This window comes from Diorhabda carinulata, chromosome 3, assembly GCF_026250575.1.
Source record: "Diorhabda carinulata isolate Delta chromosome 3, icDioCari1.1, whole genome shotgun sequence".
NCBI lineage: Eukaryota > Metazoa > Arthropoda > Insecta > Coleoptera > Chrysomelidae > Diorhabda > Diorhabda carinulata.
Genome location: NC_079462.1, coordinates 20,104,440 through 20,129,025, shown reverse-complemented (window position 1 = coordinate 20,129,025; position 24,586 = coordinate 20,104,440). Strand labels below are relative to the sequence as shown.

The window sequence follows — 24,586 nt, the reverse complement described above, 5'->3', positions numbered from 1 at the left end:
GTTTACAATTATTATAATCAATGTAGAAGCGTTCAAGTAGGTATACCGCATATAATACTATATCAATTTTTATTAAATTACTTTTTCTGTCAAAATTTCGAAACTCGTCTTCTCCTTGCGAACTATAATATTTTTTATTATGAGTCAGAATGAAAAATTTTTGTACAAAATTTGTTCCGCGAAATCTACTGCTCTAGGCTACAGCCTACTTAGTCTTCTGATAAATTCACCATTGGCTATTATATACCTACATAGGTAGGTTGGTTACAAAGCCTGTTTGGAACGGGACACTCCCGATACTTGAGGCTTTTGGGATTATCCCGTCGGCTTGACGAAAAGTAAGTAGTAAGTCCCTTTTTTTGCCAGTAATACGAAAATTTTATAAAATAAGTAAAAACTGTTACTTTCTTATTACACATTCGGTAAAGATTTAGATTCACTTCTTTTAGATTTTCCCTGATGAATAACATTTGGTTATCTGAAAAATCTCGTCTGCAGATCGAAACGGTAAGTTCCATGTTGATGGTCAGAGTGGATTTCGATCATTCCTGTGATAAATTTCACGAAATGCTAATAAAAAAAAGTGTATTGAAAAACGTAGCAGTTTCCAGAAATACTTTTGGCACAAAGAAAAAGAAACTGCACAACTATCAGGACATTCAAGTGAAAATGTTGATTGAACTGTCACTGGTGTACATGTTGATAGAACAGACTATTTAATTGAAGTGAATTCGTTTTATTTCAGGAAAAAAAATTTATAAGAAGATGTTTTGAAGTTTTGTAAATACCTTGTTTTGAATTTTGTTTCAATAATTTCATAAACATAATGCATGTTTTGCATAAACATGCTTAACTAAAAACATTTTAATTTAGTTTTGGGTTAGGCTAGTATTAAACATCCTAAAAATATTTTACAATTTTTTATGTATTATTATTTAAATGCAAAATAAATGTTGGAATTTCCGGCACATTTGAGTTCTTTCCTGTACCCTACACCTCAACCGCAAAAATAATCTGACTGTCCCGTTTTTGAACAAAGTTTTTATGGCCAGCCTATAACCATCGGTGAAGCCTTAGTTCATGACACAACATTTATTCTGTAAAGTCTGTAAAGTCAGAAGTTTTTTATTGAAATTTGTCGAGGACTGCGTAGCCACAAGGTGTATATGTTGTACCATTTATTGGAAGTATTCGTGGTTTACTTGAAGTTTCTGCATGAAACTGTAACATACAAGAGCAACATTAATTGAAATTTATCTAGTAAATGGATAACTGAAATTCAAAATTATATGTATTTGACATAATAAATGCGTTGTGTACTATTACAAATTATGATTGGGCAGATAAGTCTACGATTATTTATGTAACTAGTTTGTCGTTAATATTGCTTTTGTAGGTACGTCTATTAATAAACGTCAATTCAATATCCAGATGGTTATTTTTCAAAAAGTTTTTTCACAAACAATGCAATCATCTACTGTTATAAAAAAATTGAAAATTTCATTCATCTCAAAATAAAAGTGTTGAGTGGGAGCACATAACATATTTTGGTGGGGAAACCAACTGCTCGAAACATTATTTTAACACTTCGTTACTTGTAGTGGTTCTAAGTGCAAATAATAATTATAATAAGAATATTGTATATACTTCTAGGTAAGAAAAATTGCTAAACCAAATCAGTTTTTTTATAAGCATTTGAAAATATATTCATACATATTTTTTTAAATAAATTTTGATCTAATATCGGTCAAAACTCCGAGATATTTACGTATGCCTATGGTTATAAATACAGCGAGCCGCTTCTAGTTTAAGATTTCAGATACCCAATCCATGTGTAACTATCTAAAAATACAATTGGCATCGATTTGATAATGATTAAAATGTAACTAAAATCAGTGGGGAATTACTACAAGACACTGTGTATGGTCATGTAAGTTTGTTACCGGGTTATTACCTGTAACTACACGTGACATGGGTGTAGTGTACCGTATCCGTTAAGGGGATTGATTTCATTCATTCGTCTAATTAATTTCTCAATCCGATCTTAGTGTTTTCTAGAGTTTCTATAATAATGATTCAGCTGCTGATCGTAGGTCTTAACCTCAGAGGTTACTGATGCGAACTTTGTGTTAGGCAATCATAAGCTAAAGATCCTCTGTTTTGGTAGAGTCTCGTTCGTCATTTGTTGGACACGACCTTATAATTTTAGTTACTTTATTTTTATATCATCCACTATTCTTTTTCAGCTGCCATACTTCGCTACCGTAGGAGAAAATTCATTTAATAATTTAATAATTATCTTGTATTTGTTTTGGTTACGTAGATGTCTCATAAAACGTTGTTTAGCAATGATTTTGCTCTTTTCCTCTGGATATTTCTGTCCCAAAAATTTGTATTCTTAGCAGTAGTTCGTATATAATGTACGTTTTCCAATTGCACATTTCGCTTGAGTCCTCCGTAACACATTCTTTTTAATAAATGTTGACTTTTAATCCCTATGTGCGGTATTCTTCGAATAGATGTTATTATAGAAACCTCTGGAGAATGAATTTTCGATTTTTATTTAAAAGTTCTTATACATTTCCCTAAAGGAATTTATAATAGTAATCAGTGTTATGCTAAGGTAAATTTTTTTAAGACTACAAATAATCGGTGGATTTCTTTTTTTACGGCTTCCATTTCTTCCGGAATTTGTTTAAGACAAAATAGGTGGTCGTCTATTGATCTTCCTGCCCAAAACCCAGCTTGTTATTCTTCATCTTCATTGATAGTAAATTCTATTTCGATTATGAATACTTTGCCGTATAATCTGCTTATTGATGCCGTTACTGCAATACCTCCATAATTTTCACAACTTTTCTAATGAATTAGGGAAAGGTACAACTGGTTTTGAAGATTCTTCTAATTATATACTAGTTATTGCTAAATGAGTCAAATATTAACCCAATATTTCAAATTGGGGTTACATTTTGTCGAATATATATTGTATACGTACCCTTTAGCGGCTTTTTTTATTACCAAGTTTTATGGAAATTTTGCATTTTTCTAAATAGTTTTAGACCATTTTTATTCGCCTGATTATTGATAATACGAAGCACGTTTCACAAAGCAGTTGATGCGATAGGAATCTTCTTAAATCACTGGAAAGTCACTAATTTATTAATATTTTGGAACAGTATCAAAAATAAGAGACGGCTGAGTCGATCCACTCCTAAAAATTTACTTGTATGAGGTCGGTTTTAGGGAAATGAATGAAAAATCTTATTGTAAAAAATATTTTATTTTTCAACAAAATTTAACTCCTCACATTTAGTTCAGCTAGTTCTAAACTTTCTCAAACCATACAAAAAAAATAATCTTTTGGAAGGGATCCAAATCAGGTGAACAAAACTCATCTCTTTAACAAATGCGGTCGTTTTTTCTTAAATTCGACATCAAAACGTATCAGAAAATCACCATAAATGCTAAATCATACATGTATAAAGATTATATCTTTGTAATTTCAAAATACTATGAATATGACTTTACTTGCCAAAAAACCGGTTTCCATCATTTCGATTAGGTTTTTATTTCTAGAGTATAATGATATACTTAATCACCTAGTCATCCTAAGACATTCGTTAGAAGTTTTAATGCATTGAGCCCTCACCTTGCTTTTACATATATAACTTTACATGCAAAATACGAGGCCTGACTATTAAATAACGAGACTGTGCGCCTAGACGGATTGCGTTAGGTTAGGTTAGGTAATTATAGTCTCTCAACCTAGCGGTAAACCTAAAACCCAGAGCTCCTAAAGGCCCTCACCAAAGAAGATTTCCAGCACTGCTTCGATCAATGGAAAAAACGTATAGAAATATCATGTTTTAACAATATTCCATATTATTTTTCTTCATATTTACAAAACGAAAACACTTTATTTCGTATGAGAATTAAAACTCTTAGATTTTTGTAATATTTGTAATTACCGTAATTAGAGAATTTTCAAACTCTGAATACTCTTCCAACTTCCACCCACGTATCTATCAACTGTTTAGTACCTAAAACACGATACCGTCAATGAATATATCCCCAGATATTTATATTAAGTAAATAACTATTGGTAAATATTTTATTTACGTTCAAACTATGGTCGATAAAACATTGTAATTAGATATACTAGTATTATAGAAAAAAATATTTGAATATACTTACTTACTTATCCGCAAACTCTTCTCCATTTGGTTCTACAATTTGATTCCTGTTTTAACTTGTCCCCAATTGAATCTTCTTTTTTCCGGATTGTTCTATTTCTGTATTCCATTTTTCTCTTAGTTTGCCTATTTTCTTTTTTTTTTGTTTGCTTTGGCGTCCATTCGTAGATTCTAATTGTACCGTTTGTAGTTTTTATTGGAAAATATTCTGTAAAGGGCTACATATGCAGGTATTATCTTATTTACCCTATTGGCTTACATCTTCCTCCGTCTAGTCTTATTACTGTTCCTAAAGACTTTAGCTTGTTAACACTCTTCTTTAGTTTCTTTAATATGTTCATTTTATTTGTCTTTTGTATATTTATCAGTAGTCCTTTTTGATATATTTCATCACTCCACTTCTGTATTCTATTTGGTAGCTCTTCTTTTGTGTTAGCGAATATCGATAGGTCGTCCGCATACATTAGTTTGTTTTTGTATATTGATTGGTCTAAAACTGTATTGTATTTTATTCCTTCTTTGTTCATTTCTTTAGCTTGTTTATCAATTTTTCACAAACTTTTCTATTCCTCATTACTTACTGCCTATGTATAGTTCAATAAGTTGTCCATCTCCTCTTTTGGTCTATCTTATGAGTTCACTGAGTTTATATGAAGTGCTAAGTAGCGATAGTTGTGAAATTAATCAAAAATTTATTTATTTGAAACAAGAAACTATTTGATGCCGAATATTTAGTTTAATAAGGATTTAAAAGAAGCCAGGGGCGTCATGACGCGCAGTACCGAGATTTGAACTTTTAGCCTATGTAATGTATACGATTTTTTTTCAAAGCCGCACAAAAGTACGTACTTTCGACCGAGGTATGAAGGAAAATAATTTATTATACACTTGTCCCAATGCCACTCTTGATTCTCGACTTTCTTCTTATAACATAAAAAAATCAGTGGTTTCAAAATACATTCTTTGAACCAAAAAGACACTTCGTTAAATTTTTCGTTTTAGAAAATTAGAACAACGAATCTCGACGAGACAATTATTTTAATGATATAGTACTGCAATGCGCATTGTTCGACCTTCACAGCCAAGGTAATACCATGAAGCATCAGACCAATGATAATTTATTTCTCAAAAATCAAAGTTAAAGATAGCGCCGGAGCCACTGGCCCCTAGAATCTGACTGAAACTATTCTTAGATCGACACACAAACCTCAAATATTTTAAAGAAAGCGGTATGTGTATTTTTCAACGTAACTCTTAAAAGTCGTCAGGTAAAATGAAATAAAGGGAGAGTCGCAAATAACGAATGTTTGTAAATAAATCTATTCCACTGAATTTTTTAATATTTGAAAGAACACAAACCAACGATGCTTAGTTTATTACTCTTTTTTGCCTCTTTTCAGCTTAGTTTTTATTAATAAACAAAACATATTTGTATTAAAATTTTCTAATTTTCCTCTAGTTCATATCTTAAAAAACAAAAATTGGTCTTTAAGAATGATCTAATTAATGGTTGCTGATGACAACATAGATAAAAACTATATTCTGAGAAATGTAACAAAAATTTGTTTATACAGGAACTGATACTTTCTAATAATGAGCTGAAAAATATGATATGGAGTAAAGTTAAAATATTTCATTGTCATGAATACTATCGTATTAATAATAAATGAATGAATGAAAGTATCCCACGGTTCGCGAACTTACTGTATACATGAAAAATATCGAAGCTATTTTAAATTTGAAGCTTAATTTGTAAAAACAACTCAGTTCAATTAATAATACTCTCATAGAATTAGAAAAATGCAAAATAGAACATTGGGTAATTATCTAGATTAGGTTACACTGTTATCGACTTCGCTTATTTTATTTATTGTCGACCACCTCATCAAGAAACAATCATGGAAGAGTTTTCGATAAGAGCAGCCCCTGCTTGTAATTGGATTTCATTTTGTAGAGAAGTATGTAGGGGATTTGTGCTTCGGCTTTCGAGAAGTAACATTCATTCCTGGAAACATTTCTTTTCTACCATATTTTTTTCATTTTTTTTAATATATATTTAACAGGGATAGAATAAATTAACAGTCAAGGAAAGCAATAGGGGAAAAATCAGGGGGGCTTGGCCCTCCTAAAAGGTATAAAAACATTCCTAAAAGAAACACTATCACACAAATAGTAAAAACCAAAAAAAGGAAACCCACTTCACCATGTTACGATAAGGAAGCTCATCTAGGTGCCTTGATAACTCCCAATGGACAAATAACATATTATCAGAAAGAGACTAACCAACAACAATCCCCAGCATCAATATCAACGTACAACCAGTTCCCAGCATCAACATACTATATACCACCCTCGATGGTAGATAGTGAAGATAAAGCAGATACTAAAACATTAAGTGAAAATCCAGATATGTTACATGAATTTATGAATACGGCTAACAAACTTAGGGAATATGATAGGGAATATACGCTTCAAAATATGGTAAGGCTACTGAACAAATCAGGAAACAAAATCTTCAACAATGAATCACAGCGGAAGCACGAAAACCAATAAAGGATATGATAAAAAGCGAGACCAAGGCGGAAATCAAAACTTCAAAATAGTACAGTGGAATATTAGAAGCATCAGAGCAAATTATGATCAATTAAAATTTTTAATATATGAACTAAAACCACATGTCATCTTACTGAACGAAACATGGATGAACGACAACTATCATTTTAACATTAAAAAGTATAGCATATACAGACAAGACAGAACCGACGGATATGGAAGAATTTGCACCCTCATTAAAAACAGTATAGACCATCATATCATATCATCAAAAAGCAATATTTCTAAAACTCTACAGGTAATAACAATTATGGTACCATCATTAAAAATTAATGTAACTAACATACTACAATCCAGCAAGACAAAATTAAACTTGGAAGAATGTAATGAAATTATATCTAATACAACAAATCAGCACATAATCATGGGAGATTTTAATGCTCATGACAGCATGTGGGGATGCAATGGTAATGATGCTAATGGTAAAATAATTAAAGAACTACTAGAACGTGAAAATTTAATAGTACTAAATGATGGCAAGTACACACATATGGGGGAGCACAATCGCAACCCATTGGCACTAGATTTAACCATTGTATCTAATAATATCGCAAAAAAATGCAATTGGAAAGAGTTTGAAGACCCAGGTAATAGTGACCATTTCCTCACCATCTGTGAATTTTCTAATGGAACAAACCTTATGAAGGAGGTAATATACAAAAGAAATTTTAAAAAAGCCGATTGGATCTCATTCAACCAGGTAATAACAGATAAATTAACAGAAAAAGAAGAAAAATTTGGACTACAACGATTTTTATGACATCCTAAACGTAGCAACAAACGAAACTATACCTACTGAGTAAGATAAGAATTAACCAATCAAAATATGCAGCTTGGTGGGACGAGGAATGCTTTGAACTAATCAAAAAACGTAGAGAAAACATCAACAAATTTATAAATTTACCTAACTTGGAAAATTACATTGAACTCAAAATGATAAAAGCATATGTAAAACGCAAATTAGAAAATAAAAAGAAACAATCATTTAGAGAATTTAGCAGTACTATCAATAGAGAGACACCAACCAATAAAATTTAGAAAATAATCAAAGGCTTCAAAAATTATTCTCAGAACAATTACACTAATCTTCCGAACCATCAAATAGCAGGGAAAATTTTAGAAAGCCTAACTATTTGTAATATCAACCCAGAATTCAGTCTAGCAACTTGTAATGACAAGTTTGAACCGATAACATATAACGAATTCATAATTTCAAGGAAAAAAGACAAAGCATTTGGGAAAGATGGAATCGCCTACTCGATGATTAAAAATCTAGACAAAAACACATAAAACAAACTAATTGGGATATATAACAAGATCGTTGAAACAAATAAAATTCCGATAGAATGGAAAGAAACCATAATACTACCATTTCTAAAAACTGGAAAAAATGCAGAAAACCACGACAGTTATAGAACTATTGCATTAACATAATGCGTGGGTAAAGTATTAGAGGGCATTATAAATACAAGAATAAAATGGATAATCGAAAATCAAAAAATTCTCTCGAAATTCCAATTAGGTGTTCGTAGAAACAAGGGATGGAATGAAGCTATATCATTATTAACACATTCTGTCTTAGAAGCATTCACCGAAAAAAGCTCCTACTAGCAGTATTCATTGACCTAAAAGCAGCCTATGACAGTGTCGACCTACATATACATATTAGTAATCAAATAACAGGCAAATTTAACTACACCGAGTTAATGAGGAAAAAATTAATAGTGGACTTGGTAAAGGAAAATGACAATATTGTTCTAGTATGGATTCCGGGACACGCTGGAGTCATGGGGAACGAAAATGGGGAAAATTACATTTATAGATAAAAGGCATCTAACAATAATAAGCAGACTCAGAACAGGCCATTGCCGCAACAAAAAACATTTATTTAGAATAGGATGTGCTTCTGATCCATACTGTATCTGTGGACAAACGGAAGATCTAAACCACATTCTTTTCGGTTGACCCATTAATCAAACCTCCAATTTTGATTTATATAACAAGCTAATTGAACTAGACATACCTACACCAATTACATCATCCAACATTTCAAACAGAGAAAACTACAACATTATAAATCTAATCATGAAATTTATCAAAATATACAAAATTGAGAGATAAACAAAAATAATAATTATAATTCACATATACATTTGAAACTAAATATGAAAATAAGTCAAAAGAGAATCCTTCCCTGGTCCTATTTTTCCTAACCGAGGCAACATCCCAAATGTGCGAAATGATCGGCCGTTGCCCCTGAGCGAGAAGAGTTTTAACCTTTGTTGTGATTGTCTTTTTTTAAAATGTCTAGCTCACAAGAAGAACAGAAGTCATCAAAAAAGAACCAGAAAAAGTATAAGCTTTGGTTTAAAATAAATCGAAGCGAAAACCAGCGATGGCCAAATACTGTTTAGGGCATCATTACAATTATTTGATTCTTTGAACACAAAAAAGTACCTAAAGGGATGATTTCCGCGCCCTATATATATATATATTTCTTCAATTTCTTATTTCTCAGACCTTCTGATATATTAATGCATCTAAATGTTCTTCTGCTATCATATTTTGATAAAGTCTTAAAGAAAAGTCGAAAAGTCGTTATCTTTTTCGTTTATCTTTCTTTTAAAAACAGAAGATCTAAGAAACAAGAAATTAAAAAAATTTGTATATATATATATTCCTTGTTCAGGGTAATTTTCTTTATAAAATACTAAAATTTTACCGAAATCGGAGGGTTCTAACCTAATCTAGATAATTACCGAACATTGTTATATAAAAATTAATTGATTCTCGCATTATTGAATATTTCACCAATTTTTTCATTAAATCATGTATTATTATCGAAAACAAGAAAATATGCCAAGTCAATACGTTAATTGAAAGTTAGTAAATTTTCTTCTAAACAAGTAAACAGACAAACTAACAGATTAAGTCTAGAAACAGCAGGTAGAGCAGCAAGTCAAATGTTCCAACGCCAATAGAAAATATATTACTTTTTGGTAAATCTGAATAAACTAAGATTATAGATAAACTGGCACGGCTAACAATGATAATTAATGTATGTCGTGCCCTGGAACTGGGGCCATTTTCTTATTAATTGCACAATAAATATAATAAACGAAAGAAAGATACACTTTTACAAAAAAAAATTAAAAAAATCTTCTCGGTCACTCTTCCATTAAAATGGAATAACAATGTTGAGAATCGGATAAAATCATACAAATGATTGAATATTTCCAATAGCGGTTGACGTAAATGGGTATGATTTTTATGGGAGCACCGATATTTAAAAGGGTAATATACCTAGACAGATCTACAAACTTTCTAACACATGTGTTGTTATATCAGATCATCAAATTACTGCATCCAGCTTTATTTCGTATACGATAACGACAACATTATGGACACAACTGCAGACGATTATTTGCGTCACTGTAATGATGACCATTTAATCATATGATTAGCGATTTTTAGGCCTACACCTTGAATGGTTTCACACTGTTTCGAATTTTTCCACAAATTTCCGACCCACAATAGGAAAAAGTTTATCGATATTGATACGAAGCATTTTCTGGGTGATTATAAACTGCGGGCTTTCATTATAGATCCAAAGTTGCTTGCTATGGGCGGGTCTCAATACTTTATTATTTGCGGGTCACACAGTACTTTTTGGCCACAGCTAGAGACTGTTTTCATTTGAGTTGGAGAAATATTAGAGGTCTGGTAAAACCATTTGATTAAAAATAATGATCAGGTAATAGAAAATAAACGCTTCCAGATACAATTTATATTAAGATGTATGCCAAGCATCGAAAAAGTATTTAGAATCATACATGTGAAAATGCATTCATCTGTTTTACTTCGCTGCCACTGAAAAATACCGATAATAGACTGAGATGTTCACAAGAATACATAAATTATTAATTCTCAATCTAAGTGCCCCTTAGATTCAAGCAGCTCAACGTATGCATTGAATAATCAAAGAAGAAATGTAATAATAAACTTGATAGAACAATATGTGGCCACGCTGCTGATATATGACAAATATAAAATTTATGGAAATACTCATAATTAAATGCTAGAAAGAGGTACTGGGAATTTTCACAACACGTTGTCTTAAAGATATAAAAATAACTATTTAATAATTACATTATATGTATAGCATTGACCCTGTCATGTACCTGGGGCCTATTACTAATTTCATATTTTAAGAAAATGAGAAATAGGTTGGTTGGTTTTTTCACGCCAAATCAAATTGTGTTAGGAGAAGGACGGATTAATGGTGAAAGCGATAGTGCTTTTGAAAAGACCCACTCTATTCAAACAATATGGTTTCTGGAAACTATGATCGTGTTGACCTAATCATGATCCAAATGTTCGAAAGGTAATCTGGAGTCCGTTCATTGTCATTCGTAAACAACAAAAATAATTTAACTCTAGCTCAAGGGTTACTCTGTATATTTTGTGATGCCTTAAGTATTAAATTCTGACTGCAGTTTAGTCACTGCTATTAAACAGTTTATTCATAATGAAATTTTTTGTAAAATAGTGTGTGTCGGTAAATTGCTAATAACTGTACAATGATAATTATTAAAATCTCTAAAATCGATTAGAGAACTGAAATGAGGTCTATACACACAGGAAAACTTTAAAATATTACTGTTTGTCCACAAATCGACAGAAAGTTTCGTAATCACGCTTGTGATTTTATCTTTTTTATCCTGCCTCTTACTGTGTATTTATTAACAAATCATTAAAAGCTGTGGTTCAATTTCAACATAAACCAAACCGTTAATAAGATAATAAAAATAAGATTTTTCACCAAGTGTACTACTCTATGGTCGCATTCAGCGAACGAAACAGTTCAAGTGTTATAAACCCCAACTAGCTAGGAGTGGACCTTAGACTAGGAAAAAGATCTAAGATGTGGACAATGTATTAAAAACACTCGATGTATAGTATCGATAGATCGAATCAAACCTATGTATTGTTAATTTTTCAACATCGATGTTTTTTTATTCAATGCATCGAAACTTATCCTTATAAACTTAATCCTTATAGAACGTCAAAAATCTATCAAGGCCAATTTTTCAGACATCTCTTATTCAGAATCTGGCATGAATTGTTTGTTATATATGATTTGTAAAGATTACCAGCTTTTCTCAATAGTCGAAAATGAAGGTGTCAAATATCTTATCAAGGCAGTTATTCCTCAATATAAAATACCAAGCAGAAAAAGTCTGAAGCGATGGTTGGACAGAAACTTAAAAAAAAATTTGTACCATAGAAGACATAACGGCACAAGTATGATATGCCACCCCACAACGATCATCATGAAACTCCATACATAGACTATTGTTGATATGAGAAATTGATTTATTATATCTATTTTTTGCGGAAACATTTACTTCCGGAGATACTGGAAGTGGTCATTATCTCAGGATGACTGACAGATATCGATGGATAACTTTGTTCGATAGATCTCTTCAAGATCTTTATGTGTGTGAAAAGTCATAATGATGACGCATGCGCAGAAAAGTTTCTGTGGAAAAAGTATGCAAATGCATTATATTCACGAAAACTCAATAGATAAAATTAAAATTTAGTAATTTTTGCAGGGTTAGGTTAGGTTAAGGTTTTTGATAAAAATGATGTATTTGCATACTTTTTTCACGGAAATACATCTGCGCATGCTTTAATCATTATGACTTTTCACACACAGATAGATCTTGATGAGATCTATAGAAAAAGTTATCCTTGGTTCGATATCTGTTAGCCTTCCCGAGATAATCTTCGGAAGTAAATGTTTCCGCATAAAATAGATAGGATGAATCGACTTCTAGTATCATCAATACTCTATGTACAGAGTTTTATGATGATCGTCGGTGGGGAGGCTTATCATACTCTTACCGACACCTAGCCTTGATATCAGATATTTGGTCTGATACGTTAAATATGAAAAGTTTTATAAGTGGTAACTATTCATTTTCGCAGAGACTTTGAACTCATTTCAGTTTCAGTTAGTCTCGGCATCTACGAACTTTATGAAAGACATACGTCACAATATATTTCTGTAATGTAAAACTTATTGAGTTCAATAAAAACAACCAAAATAGCTTCCGTGTTGAAAATATACTTGTCAATAAATAACAAAAGAGGTTTGACAGTGAACACTCAACAGGTTCTTGATCTCTACCACTCTGGATCCTGGTTTTCATTGGAACATTGTAGATTTGTTACCAATCTTCAAATTAATATAGCAAATACTTAAAAAGACATAAGTATAACCAAATGATTCATTTCAGTTGATTACGAAGATGACTTCCAAACGGACAGTACTTAGTAGACCAAGAACCAAATTATATGACGCCAATTATAATATTGGAGAAAGTTATTATAAATCCGCCTTAGATAGATTAGATAGAAAATACTCTGGAAGACCGCTTACACCACCTCGCCACGAATCACCAGCAGCAGGTACAGACAAATAGAGAACGTAAATGTTTCAGGTTTTTCTTTAATTATCCAAACGATATATAACTTGAATTTCATAATTATTGAAGATAATTTTGTGAATACGTATTCTTTCTTCTATTTACAGAAAGTATTGCTGAACGTCATGCCAGAATTTTTGCCGATGAAGATTTGGAATTTTCTCGTAAACGAGCGGAAAAACACATCAGAGAAGATCATGCTTTCGATTCGCGAGGAGGACGAATTATCCGAGGTGGATCTGTTATGGACAATTTGGAAAATGATATAAACGATGAGGTGCGCCGATTTTTTGCGTAAATCTGTCGATTCCGATCGATCGGTTTTAAATTTATAACAGATGTACTTGAAAATGATTATGAATACGAGCAATAAACACAAATAAAACAATGCCATTGCATTTTAAGCAGCTAGAATGTAATAATAAATAAAATTGATTGAATACGTAACATTTTTGTATAGCATAGATTGAAAACTAGAAACACACCGTTATTACTGATTTGGTCAACATATTATCTAGTGATACAATAAAGCCACAGATGTCTCTAGCATCGCAAAGCAAATATTATTCGACTTTGATACCAGTTTATTATTTAATTATAATGTTAAGTGGTCTCCTGTTCAGTTTCACTTCGACTGCCAAGCTAGGGAAAGCTGTAAAAGAATAGAATTTGTGTGTGAATGTCGAAGGAAAATGTTGAAAATTTTGGTTCCCGTTGGGGTCCCAAGTATCATGATCGGTGTGTACATTTCGAGAAAATCATCAATTTATATATGCAAATAGTGTTTGAAGTTAGTGTTTGAAATAAGAGCTATTTTGCTTTGTGGAACCTAGATTAAGCTCGCGTCATGGCTCCCAAAATTCTGTATGATGACAAATGTGTCGAAATACCAATACATTAAAACATCGCAAGGTAATAAAATTTTCCATAAAAATCTAGTCCAAATTCTTCTTCTCATTATGCGATGTTCTATTTAAATGTTTTTCTGTCACTGTTTTCTTCTCTTGTAATGACGCGCTACTATACGAGGTCTGAGAATAAAGTAGTGAGAGTGATGTTATACGTTATGAATTATTTATCATAAAAATATTCAGTGATGATGAGATTCCTTTCATAATAATTCTTTTTCTCATCGGATCAAGTAATTTCGCCAGTCGTTTTAGCAAATCTGGAAGTCCTTTACTGAAACCTCCGACAGTCCTAATCAACATTTTCGATTTCAGGAAAGAGAGGAGTCGTACACGGTGTTTTCTAGGTTTGTGCTGGAGTTTCTTACAAGAGCCGGTGATTGATGGCTGCAATATCCAGTTCGTTTGAATGCCCGGTCACTCCGGCAGCAAGGGCAACGACGAAAAAGACTCGCTCGCCAGATTGGGATTTGCAAATCCACCAATGAGCCCAGAACCCATTGTTGATGAAGCCAAAAGTGTTGCATTCACGTCTCACGTGTTTAAAGGCAGTCGCAGATGGATAAACACACCTTGCATGAGACAAGCTAAGGTACACATAGATGGGTCTTCTATTTTTCTTACCAAACATCTACTTTACTTAAATAAGCGCGACTTGTGACTTGAAACTGCAGAACCGTTATCTGTGAATATCCAAAACGACGCAGGCGCGGTTCAAGCACTTGGCCAAGCTTCACAGTTTGCTTAGTAACGTCAAAAGGTTCAAGCCAAAGTGCCTTACCAGATTTTCAAGGGACATCGGCCTTTCTTGAAGTTTTTAAACACGTACTGGCAGAGTACATTATCTTGATGCAACACCCAATTGTTCGCAATGTCCGGACGCGCTCTGCCTTCTTATTTAGTGATAAAATACGAGGTTGTTTTTGCTTTTCTGGAAGGTTTTTCGAAACCATCAGTGGATATTAGTTTGTCTACTAGCATACGAACTATTAACCGATAGTATTGACGGATTAGGGCACGTACCTCGACTGATCCCCCTCTTCGCGCTTCGTCTTCCACGCTTTATTTGATGTCTTTTAATACTTCACCAATTTGCCAAACTCCGCACAATATTTGATTGCGCGGCCAAATATCATTACAAAATTATCAGATCTCGTAGAGGCAGCTTTACGGAAAAACTTTTCACTATTAATGAATAGAGCACTAAACAAAAATTTTGATTCATATTTATATGCTTTTTTTCAAAATTGAGCTACTTTGAACTCACGAAAAGTAGATATAGTGGAAGGATGAGTCCACAATCACTTATTTTCTTATTGGAGTGCATCTGTTATAATAATTAAATCGTTTCTGAAAAGAGAACTAAAAGAATTTTAGTAATTAATAGCTGACCTTGAGACAATCAATATTTTGCTTCATTTATAACCTCGCCATAATCTAAAAACTCATTTTTAAACTCTAATATAAGCTAATTTCGAATAATGCGAGTATATTTATATTTGATCAAAAATTTAATTTAGAAATTTTCAGAAACGTGCGATGTACCGATTTTTTTGTTAGTGTTATGTTTAAAAATAGTTTTTGATGGTCATGAACTTCGGTATTGCCCACACGTAAAAGCTGATTTCAAGCATGACGACATTTTTCCCTACCCATTTGCATCGTTTATGTTTTGTGTTTCATAAAATTCATTTTATTATGCGATGGTAATATAGTATACTGAAATATTTTAAGGTTTTTAAAAACTATGAAATGAAAAATATATCATTTAATTTGTGTCTGAAAAATGAACAAATATAAGTAGTAACTAAGTTGAAATTTCTGGAACCGTAGGCGATATCCATACTGAATACACTATTTACACCAACACTCACGGTTACATTGTCTGACGCGTGTTTCGAAAACCTAGTTATAGTCTTCATAGACTGAAGGTAAAATAAAATCTAATGACTTGACTTAACTGTTTTATACTAAATGTTTCCACGTGTTGAAGTGTATTCAGTATAAGTAGTGACGCCTATCTACTATCCATCTTCCTAGCCTTTTCAGTATGATTTAAGATGCATCAAGAATTGTTAAGAAAAGGGTTAATTTCACATTTTGTTGGTAATCTACTAGATAACATATGGACAAAAACTATTTGTATAAGGAAAACGACCAATATCTGTATTAACAATGAAAAATACACAGCAAGTTTACTATAAGCCGACTTTGAAAATTTTGTAGATTTGTTGGTCACTTTCTTCTTAGTCTTCTACGATAGTGAGTTCTAGTATTGGAGGTGACTAATCGAATTTAGTTCTGTTAAGACTTCTCAATTACAAATTTGTAGTATATCTACAGTAGTCTTTGGAATAATTCATTAGCACGGCCGTAAAGATTGATTCAATACATTCAAATAGGTTTGTTCATCGTTTAATGTATTCTATAGTTTATTTCAGAAAGGTATAGAGTAATAAAACCTCATTAGGTATGCAAAGGGACCACAGAGTGACCCAACGAATATTTAAGCCACTTTCATAGTTTGGCATTGATATCAATCTTCATAAAATTCTTTCTTTTTATCAAGTGCAAGTAGTACCACCCGGGTTGGGGTCAATATATGGGCTTAGCCTTTTGTTATCCATTCACAAACACTGAAAATAGTGTGCCAAAGGCGTGCTGATAGCATACTCGTAAAAAGGAAAGTCGTATCTGAAATATGGTTGGAATTAGGCAGAGGCACTAATAGAATGTTAAACGGTACCTGTTAAACGCAAAACGTAACTGTATAATCTACTACCTAAGTAATCCCTACACAATGTTTCGATATTAAAACTTCAGGTCAGAAAACATACTTCTCCTAATTCTCTTACGCAATTACTTGAAATTTCAATATTACCAACAATACTATTTCAAGACCTACACCTATGGCCGACACCGAAATTGAGCCGAACTGGACGGAATTCCCCATTTTATCACTCTACACCTTTCTGAAATAGACTATAATGTTAACTAAACTATACCAAAAGAAAACAGTGATATTCTGCTTATAGTAAAAGTCACGTGTTCTGAAGGAAACCTAAATCTATTGTGATTCAAAATGAATGAATTTTCTCTCCAAAGTATAGGTCACAATTAAAATATTGAATATTTTAGTGAAATCTTTAAATTGTAGTTCAAATTTACTGAAGCAAAAATATTTTATTGTATACTATATTTACTATATTATTAATATGTCATTTATAAAAATTTTTTAACGGTGTGTCATCAAAGTCTTCAACGATATTATATTAGAAGATATTAAATCGTTGTCAGAAAAAGATTCATCTAGTTTTTTTATTCAACCCTGTTTATGTATAACAAGTGTCTTTTACAAACTGCACTTTTTTTAATTTCAAATTCATTATTTCCTTACTATAAATACTCGTAATTTAAGATATACATAAAAATACCTGAACAATTAGGTATTATTATATATGAAGGCGGTTTGACGGTTGCCAATCATAGACTTAATATTAAAGTTAGACAGAGCGGCATCTAAGTGAAATTGTAGTATTGGGAGAGAGAGAGAGAGAGAGAGAGAGAGAGAGAGAGAGAAATATAATCGATTTACCACTCTCTACCTCTCTGTACTCGCTATTAAAATTAAAACTTGTTATTCCCCTCCTCTGCCATTCCCACACTCGAAGCTTCGACGTCATGATGATCCAATCATAACAGAGTAGAAATAGAGTGGTATACCGATATTCTTTCTCTTGTTCTCAATATTTTCCATACCCCACTTTCTCTATCTTTAATAATAGCTCTATGAGTTGGCTACGGTAATTATATTATTATCTTGCAAAACTTTCTGACATTTAATAGCCATTTAAAGCTGAAATATTTTTTTACGTTGAAAAACATGCAAAGAAACCGAAGAAAAGTTCTGTAAATATTTTCATGGAAGTGCTTCGTCGCATGGAATGATTTGTAAGTGGTTATCGTAAATTCTTGGATTCATGCAAGGAATGCTGTTTCTAAAATAACGATCCTATAGATTTGGTACGAATAATAGATTGAGATTACAATAAATGTATTTCTGATTAGCATCTTCAGGATTATATTAACAAAAAACTTAGAGCCGAGCCTAGGGTATCCGCCGTCCGGTTGGGCAAATGTGTCTAGATCTTATTGGAGATAGGAGTAATTGGATAATTCAATGCCGATTTTAAAGTGTATGTATGACGCACCTGCTGTTTACATTTTAGATTGGGAAAATTAATAAAAACATTTTTTTGCATGATGGGGTTCTATTATTTTTTTTTAGAGACAGTTTGCCTTTTGCCGGCTCGTGTTAGTGTCGCCCGGGTTCCATGCACTACTTGCACCCCGGCACGGCTCAGCTCTGCAAAAACTTCTTCCATTAAATAATTCCTACACAACAAAAGTGTCAAGTTTGGCCAAGAGGCGGCATTATTCAAGAAAATGCATTTATGCCACGGATAGGCCGGTATTTACGCACAAAGAAAAGCAAATATAGGTACCATGATCTAAATATAAAAGAGAATATGTGACTTTAAAACATATAATATTTTCTATGAATTTACCTGTTATTGGAGATGATTTTATTGACATGACTTTTAACTTCAGTCACAATTAACGATGAGAACACTTTTATACATTCCAAAACAATAGCTACAGCTATTTCATAACCAGTGAAGGGCCACTGAAAATATCCACTAATCTATTCTGTAATGAAAGCCGTCTCAAAGGATGTACCCACAATAAATTCTCCACCACCTTCCAAAACTTTCAATTTGATGTTGATAATCTACTCCTAACAGCGATTTTTAGTCTGTTTTATGGGTTCAAATAAGTTTTCTTGGAATTATTATTGTGGCTCTCATGGAGTAACGGGAGTGAAAGTGAAATTTTTGAAACAGGAGATTTTATTCAGCTAAGTGTATATTTTCTGAAAGTTTGTCAGTAATTTCAAAATAATAGATTATTAAAAATCTAACTAATTTTCAAAAAATTAATAATTATAACATAAACATATAAATGAATATAGCCCACTAACAGTATAAATATAATTTGTATTTTTTATTTACATACATTCGCGCCGATCCGAAGTAATTAAGCCTAATGGCAGCTCGAATTACACGGAAAAAAGAAAATATATAAAGGAATTTTCTACTATGAACATTTGAACGTAACACGAAGTCAAATTTAATTAGGAAATAACATTGCATTGTAAATGCATACATGCATTTACAGTATTAGAAGAAACACTTTAGGCATATACAACTTTATAAAACTGTCTAAGGTCTTCTGGTTTAAAGTAGAGCAGTGCTTTTGACAGTCATGTCATGCCAAAGTTCTAATTTCAAAGGTATCGCTTGGGGTTGCCTCTGGTTGTTGCTCAAAGTAGCATAGTGCTGCGTCCGTCTGCAAGAGTCAGACTGGTACAATCGTAGCACTATATAAAATGAGTAACAAATGTCATCCTAGTCCCTCTAGATCCATGTCATCTATACATCAGCAAATCCTCCTTTTCCCTAACTCTCTACCCCTCTCATTATTGGACTGACTGCTATATTCTACTTATTATATTGGTTATTGCAAACCTTGTTTGCAATAACCATTTTCCGCACAATTGTTCTTATAGAACGCTGTTGCTTGTTTGTCGTATACTATTAATCAGCGATTCCAATTTTAATATGTTGAGGTTAAACCCTGCTTATCAAAAAACTAATTTTTATAATAATTTAAGTTTTGAAACACCAAGTATACCTTGGCAATTTTCACAAAACCTATTGTTCTGTAAGGGGTCTTCTATATGGTAAATATGAGAAAAGGTATTGGGAAAACATTGTGGGGACGTTGCTTTTATATAAGTTGGGCTAACGCCTTTCAAATGAAAGTATAGTATCACATAACGATGACCCATTTTTTCCATGTTTACGTTCATTATTGATGGCTGTTAAACAAATACTTAGCATTGTGGCATCTTCAAACTTGATCATATGCTGTACACATTGTGTACTTCCTATTACAGTTTTATTAATCTAGCAACTACCGTCATCTCTAGGTCAGGCGAGATACTAGTTTGACCATCCTCGTAAAGTTTATTCAAACATATTAATATTTTTATGGATACAACTATGTTTTTCCATGGCAGGTTTTCTTACAAATATTCGTCTCTTATTTGGAAAATGAACAAAAACGTTATAATTGACTGATAATTTTAAAGTTTGGTATAGAGATCTAAATTTTGATTGTGAACAAATTATCTCAATCCTTTTTCGGCGTATTTGCCACATAGGAGACACCCTATTGTAGAGAAAGTTACCAAGCGGTGCTCCCTTGAGACTAATAACAGCTTCCAATCGTTTTTTTCATGGTTCGAATAACTTTTCTTACTCAATCTTGGTCGATGCTATCCTAACGGTGAGTGCCGCTTTGATGTTCGATTTCGTGGCTGGTGCAGGATTTCTAGCCCGAACTTTTCTCTTAAGTTCATCTCATGAATTATTGATTAGATACGTGCTGGCCAATCCATAGCGGCAATTTCGATATCCTAAAAATACTGCCCTACAGAATCTGCAGTATGATGGATGACATGAACCTATCTATTTCTATATATCAATTCTTTGTTAATCCCCTCACCTCATATCCAGTTTCAATAATTCGGTTTTTGCTTTCTTTGAAATTTTTTTCAAACCATCCAAAAACCTCCTATAAAAGCCAAGTTTTCTTTTATGCAGCACTGAGCGAACCTTTCTTTGGATCTTCTGTAGACTCGTCTTCTTCTATCGCTGCCATGAAGGCACACTCTGCTTTCATCTGAGAAGAGAACGGAACACCAGTGCACATTTTTCGCGCGTCTTCGATGAAAGTTGCCAGTTTTTTAATAACGAAGATAAACTCTGGAAACAGCAGACTGACTCATGTTCAGATCACTGGCCACTTTTTGATAACTTTGGCCTTGTAGCAATAGGGTGGCTGCTTGAGCAGCTTCATCATTTGCTGGGTCCGCTTTCAGGTAGAATTCTTGTTTCTTGTTAACGAAAATGTGTATCGGTTGAAATTTTATGACTAAGTGATAGTGGTGGGTCCGATAGATAACCTTAAGGGACAGTTATCTCTAATTAGTACTATTGTAAACAAGCATAAAAAGGGTGATTACTCTTTATAACATATTGTTGAACTGTGAGGGCAAGAAAATTACTATATTTCATATTATTCTTAAGTGAAACTATTAGCTTTAAAATTCTACTAAGAAAAATGCAATTTCGTATTGTTTTGCGACTGCAGGGTTGTGGCCTGAGTCGATTTTTTTGTTGACGAATGTAGTTACTGCCAATAATAAAAAAATGTGTGTAAAAGTTTTGTAATTTATTTTAGAAATTGATCTCGAGGAAAAATGTGTCCACGTTCGTATTATAATTTATTTTTTAAACACTGCAATTTTTGTTCACAACTTCTTTTCTTTCACAGACTGCCTCATCTATAAGACGTCTCCGAGCTAACAAAAAAGTATCGATTATCGATGATGTGGATCTTGAGAGCACTTCCAATAACTTGAAATCGATGCGTTTGCTTGATAGGACCGACAAGATTTTAGACACCGTTGGTATAAATGATACTTTACCAAAAAAATTGGCAGAAAGAGAATCGTCTCAAAGACGCAGTGCGCTAAAAGTGACATTTAATGCGGACGAAGATAATTTGACAAAATGGACACCTTTGGAAAATAAAGTAACATCCTTCAGAGCGAGAAGAGAAACAGTAATATCAGGTGTGGAAACAGATAGCGGCGCAGCACGTAGAGCAAAATTGACGAAAGACAGATTAAACGATTTGGAAGATGAAATGACTGCTATTCAAGAAAAACAAGCTGCTAGAGAAGCTAGAGTAGCCAGATTAAGAAAGCTGGTAGCCGAAACTGAACAAGATTCAGCAGACTTTGAGTTGTCTCAAGTGAAAGCTGAAAGAGCAGAAGCTCGAAAAGAACGGGTGGCTATTGAATATTAAATTAATATGGTTGATTGAACTGGAGCTATCTACTTTTCATTTGTTGAAAGAAAAACAAATAGTTCTATAGAGTAGTATAAATATTTTTAAATGTTAAAAATTTTACTTATTTCATTTCTTGTTTCTATAAAAATTTATATGTAAATAAATAAGTCGGAAAAGGTGAAAAATAATTGGAGGAATGTTTGAAGCCTCCTTTTTATATGGAGATTATGTCAATTGGAAACGAGTTCTATAAGTACTTGATTTACAAATTATAAAAGATTTATGGATGTTTTTTTCAATTGATATAAACTCATCATTGCATTTTTTTAAAACTTATCTATCCCAATCATGAAATAATCTTTCACATATTCCAAAATCCATTCTATTATTACAATTTTTCAAGAAACTCAATAATGTGTTCATTTATATTATTTTTATCAATTTAATTTTGGTTAAAAAATTTTTATTTTTATTTTATAAAGAACCAATTTTATAATATAATTTTTATTTTGGATTGTTTATATTTTGTACCTCTGTCTTGTTTACTATTCAAGTTTCAAAAAAACGTTCAGACATTTTGTTCTATTTGCTTATTGTATATAGTGTATACACCGAGATTAATATATTATGGAAAAAATTATTTGTTTCATTTCAGACTATATTATAGTAACTACTTAGAAATAGTAGAAGGTAGATGACACAAATAACTCTAAAGTACCTGGATGACCGAGCTTTGTTCGGTATTTTGTGTTTTACAGAAATTATATTTAAATACGAATTCCATACTGATGCAATATGAATAATATTTTTTTATCTTGCCAACATAATACGATGTCTTTTTTGAAATCTCCGATCCCTCTGTGTAGACGCTTCGCGGATAAAAGACATGCGGACATGCGCTGTAGGCGACTGCGAAGCTTACGCACTGCACACTCCGCCATTGTTCACATTCAGGCATCAGTCGGCGTTGTGCTACAGCCACGTAAAGATATCCGCCATTATTGAAACTCCCGTCAAATGTAATTCGTTTTCTACAGGCTGAAGGCCATATTGCTGCAGAAATCTATCGGAGAATGGGACGTGTGTATGGGGAAAGCTTCATGATTGATGATATTGTGCGTGAATGGTGTCGAAAGTTTATGGATAGAGGGGGCCAAGGACGCAAATCTATAGTTTCAGATGACCTGGATCAACAAGTTGACAGAATGGTTGTAGAAAACCGCAGATTCACCATTACTGCTTTGTCTACAGGATTTCCAGAAGTTTCAAGGTCTGTTTTGTACTCTATTATTACTGAACTAGGCTACATTAGCGGCAACTTTTTTGTTGCTTGTCCACAGATATGGCAAATGTCTCAATCTCTTCGGTTATTATGTCAAAAAGTAACCGTAAGTGTACCAATCTTTTGGTAATAAAATTATTGTTTTATATGAACTTGTCTTTTATTCATACTTTATCAGAGGTTGATAAAAAAAACGGCCCTCGTAATATGAATATGAACTTTCTATTTAAATAAAAAATCACGAGTGCAATTAGTTAATATTTTTGTCATCACAATTTTAATTTTGTAATCTAATACTTCCTTCCATACTATATTGCAGGTATGTCGACGATTTTCATTTGGAAGATAAACTTTTAACGTATTTGGTTGCTTATATGCCACATATAACATGCCATGCATGAAGATCGGAGTTTAACTCAGCTACAACAGATTCGGAGGTGGGCCCTTCAGATTTGTGGTCAGTCATGCCAAATGCAGATCTAACGAGAAATTGGTGACGCTGCATGGTGCATCCCAGTTTTCCTTTTGATGGTTCAAAGGTTATCGTTGGTATATGTATTTCTCTGCCATATTGTTCAACAATACTAATTTTCAACTTTATTATGTGAATACACAGGCTTATTACCATGACTCTTACACAATTGGATAATCGATCTGATACATCTAAATTACGCCACAACATTATTAACGAATTTTTTTTTTTAATTTTAGTTCGTGTGTTGGTAAGTCTGAAATTGAGAAATTCTGATATCAATTAATTGCTCCTTCAGATTGATATTTCATTGAGTCATAGCTATGGTAGATTTTGTACTTTCCATGAAGTTTGGCATCATCAATTTTTTCAACATCTTTGTAACGAGGCGCGAGTTTTGCTCTGTCTTTCATCCCTTCATAATTTCCATTGACTAAGCAATTACCAAATACTTCATCAATAAGATTGTTGCTTGAAATGATATTCTTTGTCAATTCAAGTTTTTTATATTATTTTAGTCGTTGCTCTATATCAACGCGCATATTTTCTGTTGGTTTAAAAGTCTTAAAAATAGAGCATCGATTGAGTTTTATTCGCACGTGGCTGTACAGGCAGAGAATAGTGAAAATCTCCTCTTAGTA

The 24,586-nt window shown here is 32.6% G+C and overlaps 1 protein-coding gene across 1 annotated transcript; it reads left to right on the top strand.

The window, feature by feature from the left end:
* Positions 1 to 1,459: 1,459 nt before the first annotated feature.
* Positions 1,460 to 22,367, top strand: LOC130891527 (uncharacterized). The gene is made up of 4 exons (XM_057796338.1): positions 1,460 to 1,653; positions 13,112 to 13,283; positions 13,408 to 13,577; positions 21,670 to 22,367. Exons 2-4 carry the CDS (start codon positions 13,124 to 13,126, stop codon positions 22,204 to 22,206), a joined length of 867 nt encoding a protein of 288 aa, XP_057652321.1. The 5' UTR covers positions 1,460 to 1,653; positions 13,112 to 13,123; the 3' UTR covers positions 22,207 to 22,367.
* Positions 22,368 to 24,586: the final 2,219 nt, after the last annotated feature.

Bases quoted from the DNA above. Each gene is read 5' to 3' on its own strand.
- LOC130891527 (XM_057796338.1), top strand. From the start codon at position 13,124: ATGACTTCCAAACGGACAGTACTTAGTAGACCAAGAACCAAATTATAT. The intron at 13,284-13,407 runs GTACAGACAAAT...TTCTATTTACAG, and splicing joins CCACGAATCACCAGCAGCAG to AAAGTATTGCTGAACGTCAT. The intron at 13,578-21,669 runs GTGCGCCGATTT...TTTCTTTCACAG, and splicing joins AAAATGATATAAACGATGAG to ACTGCCTCATCTATAAGACG.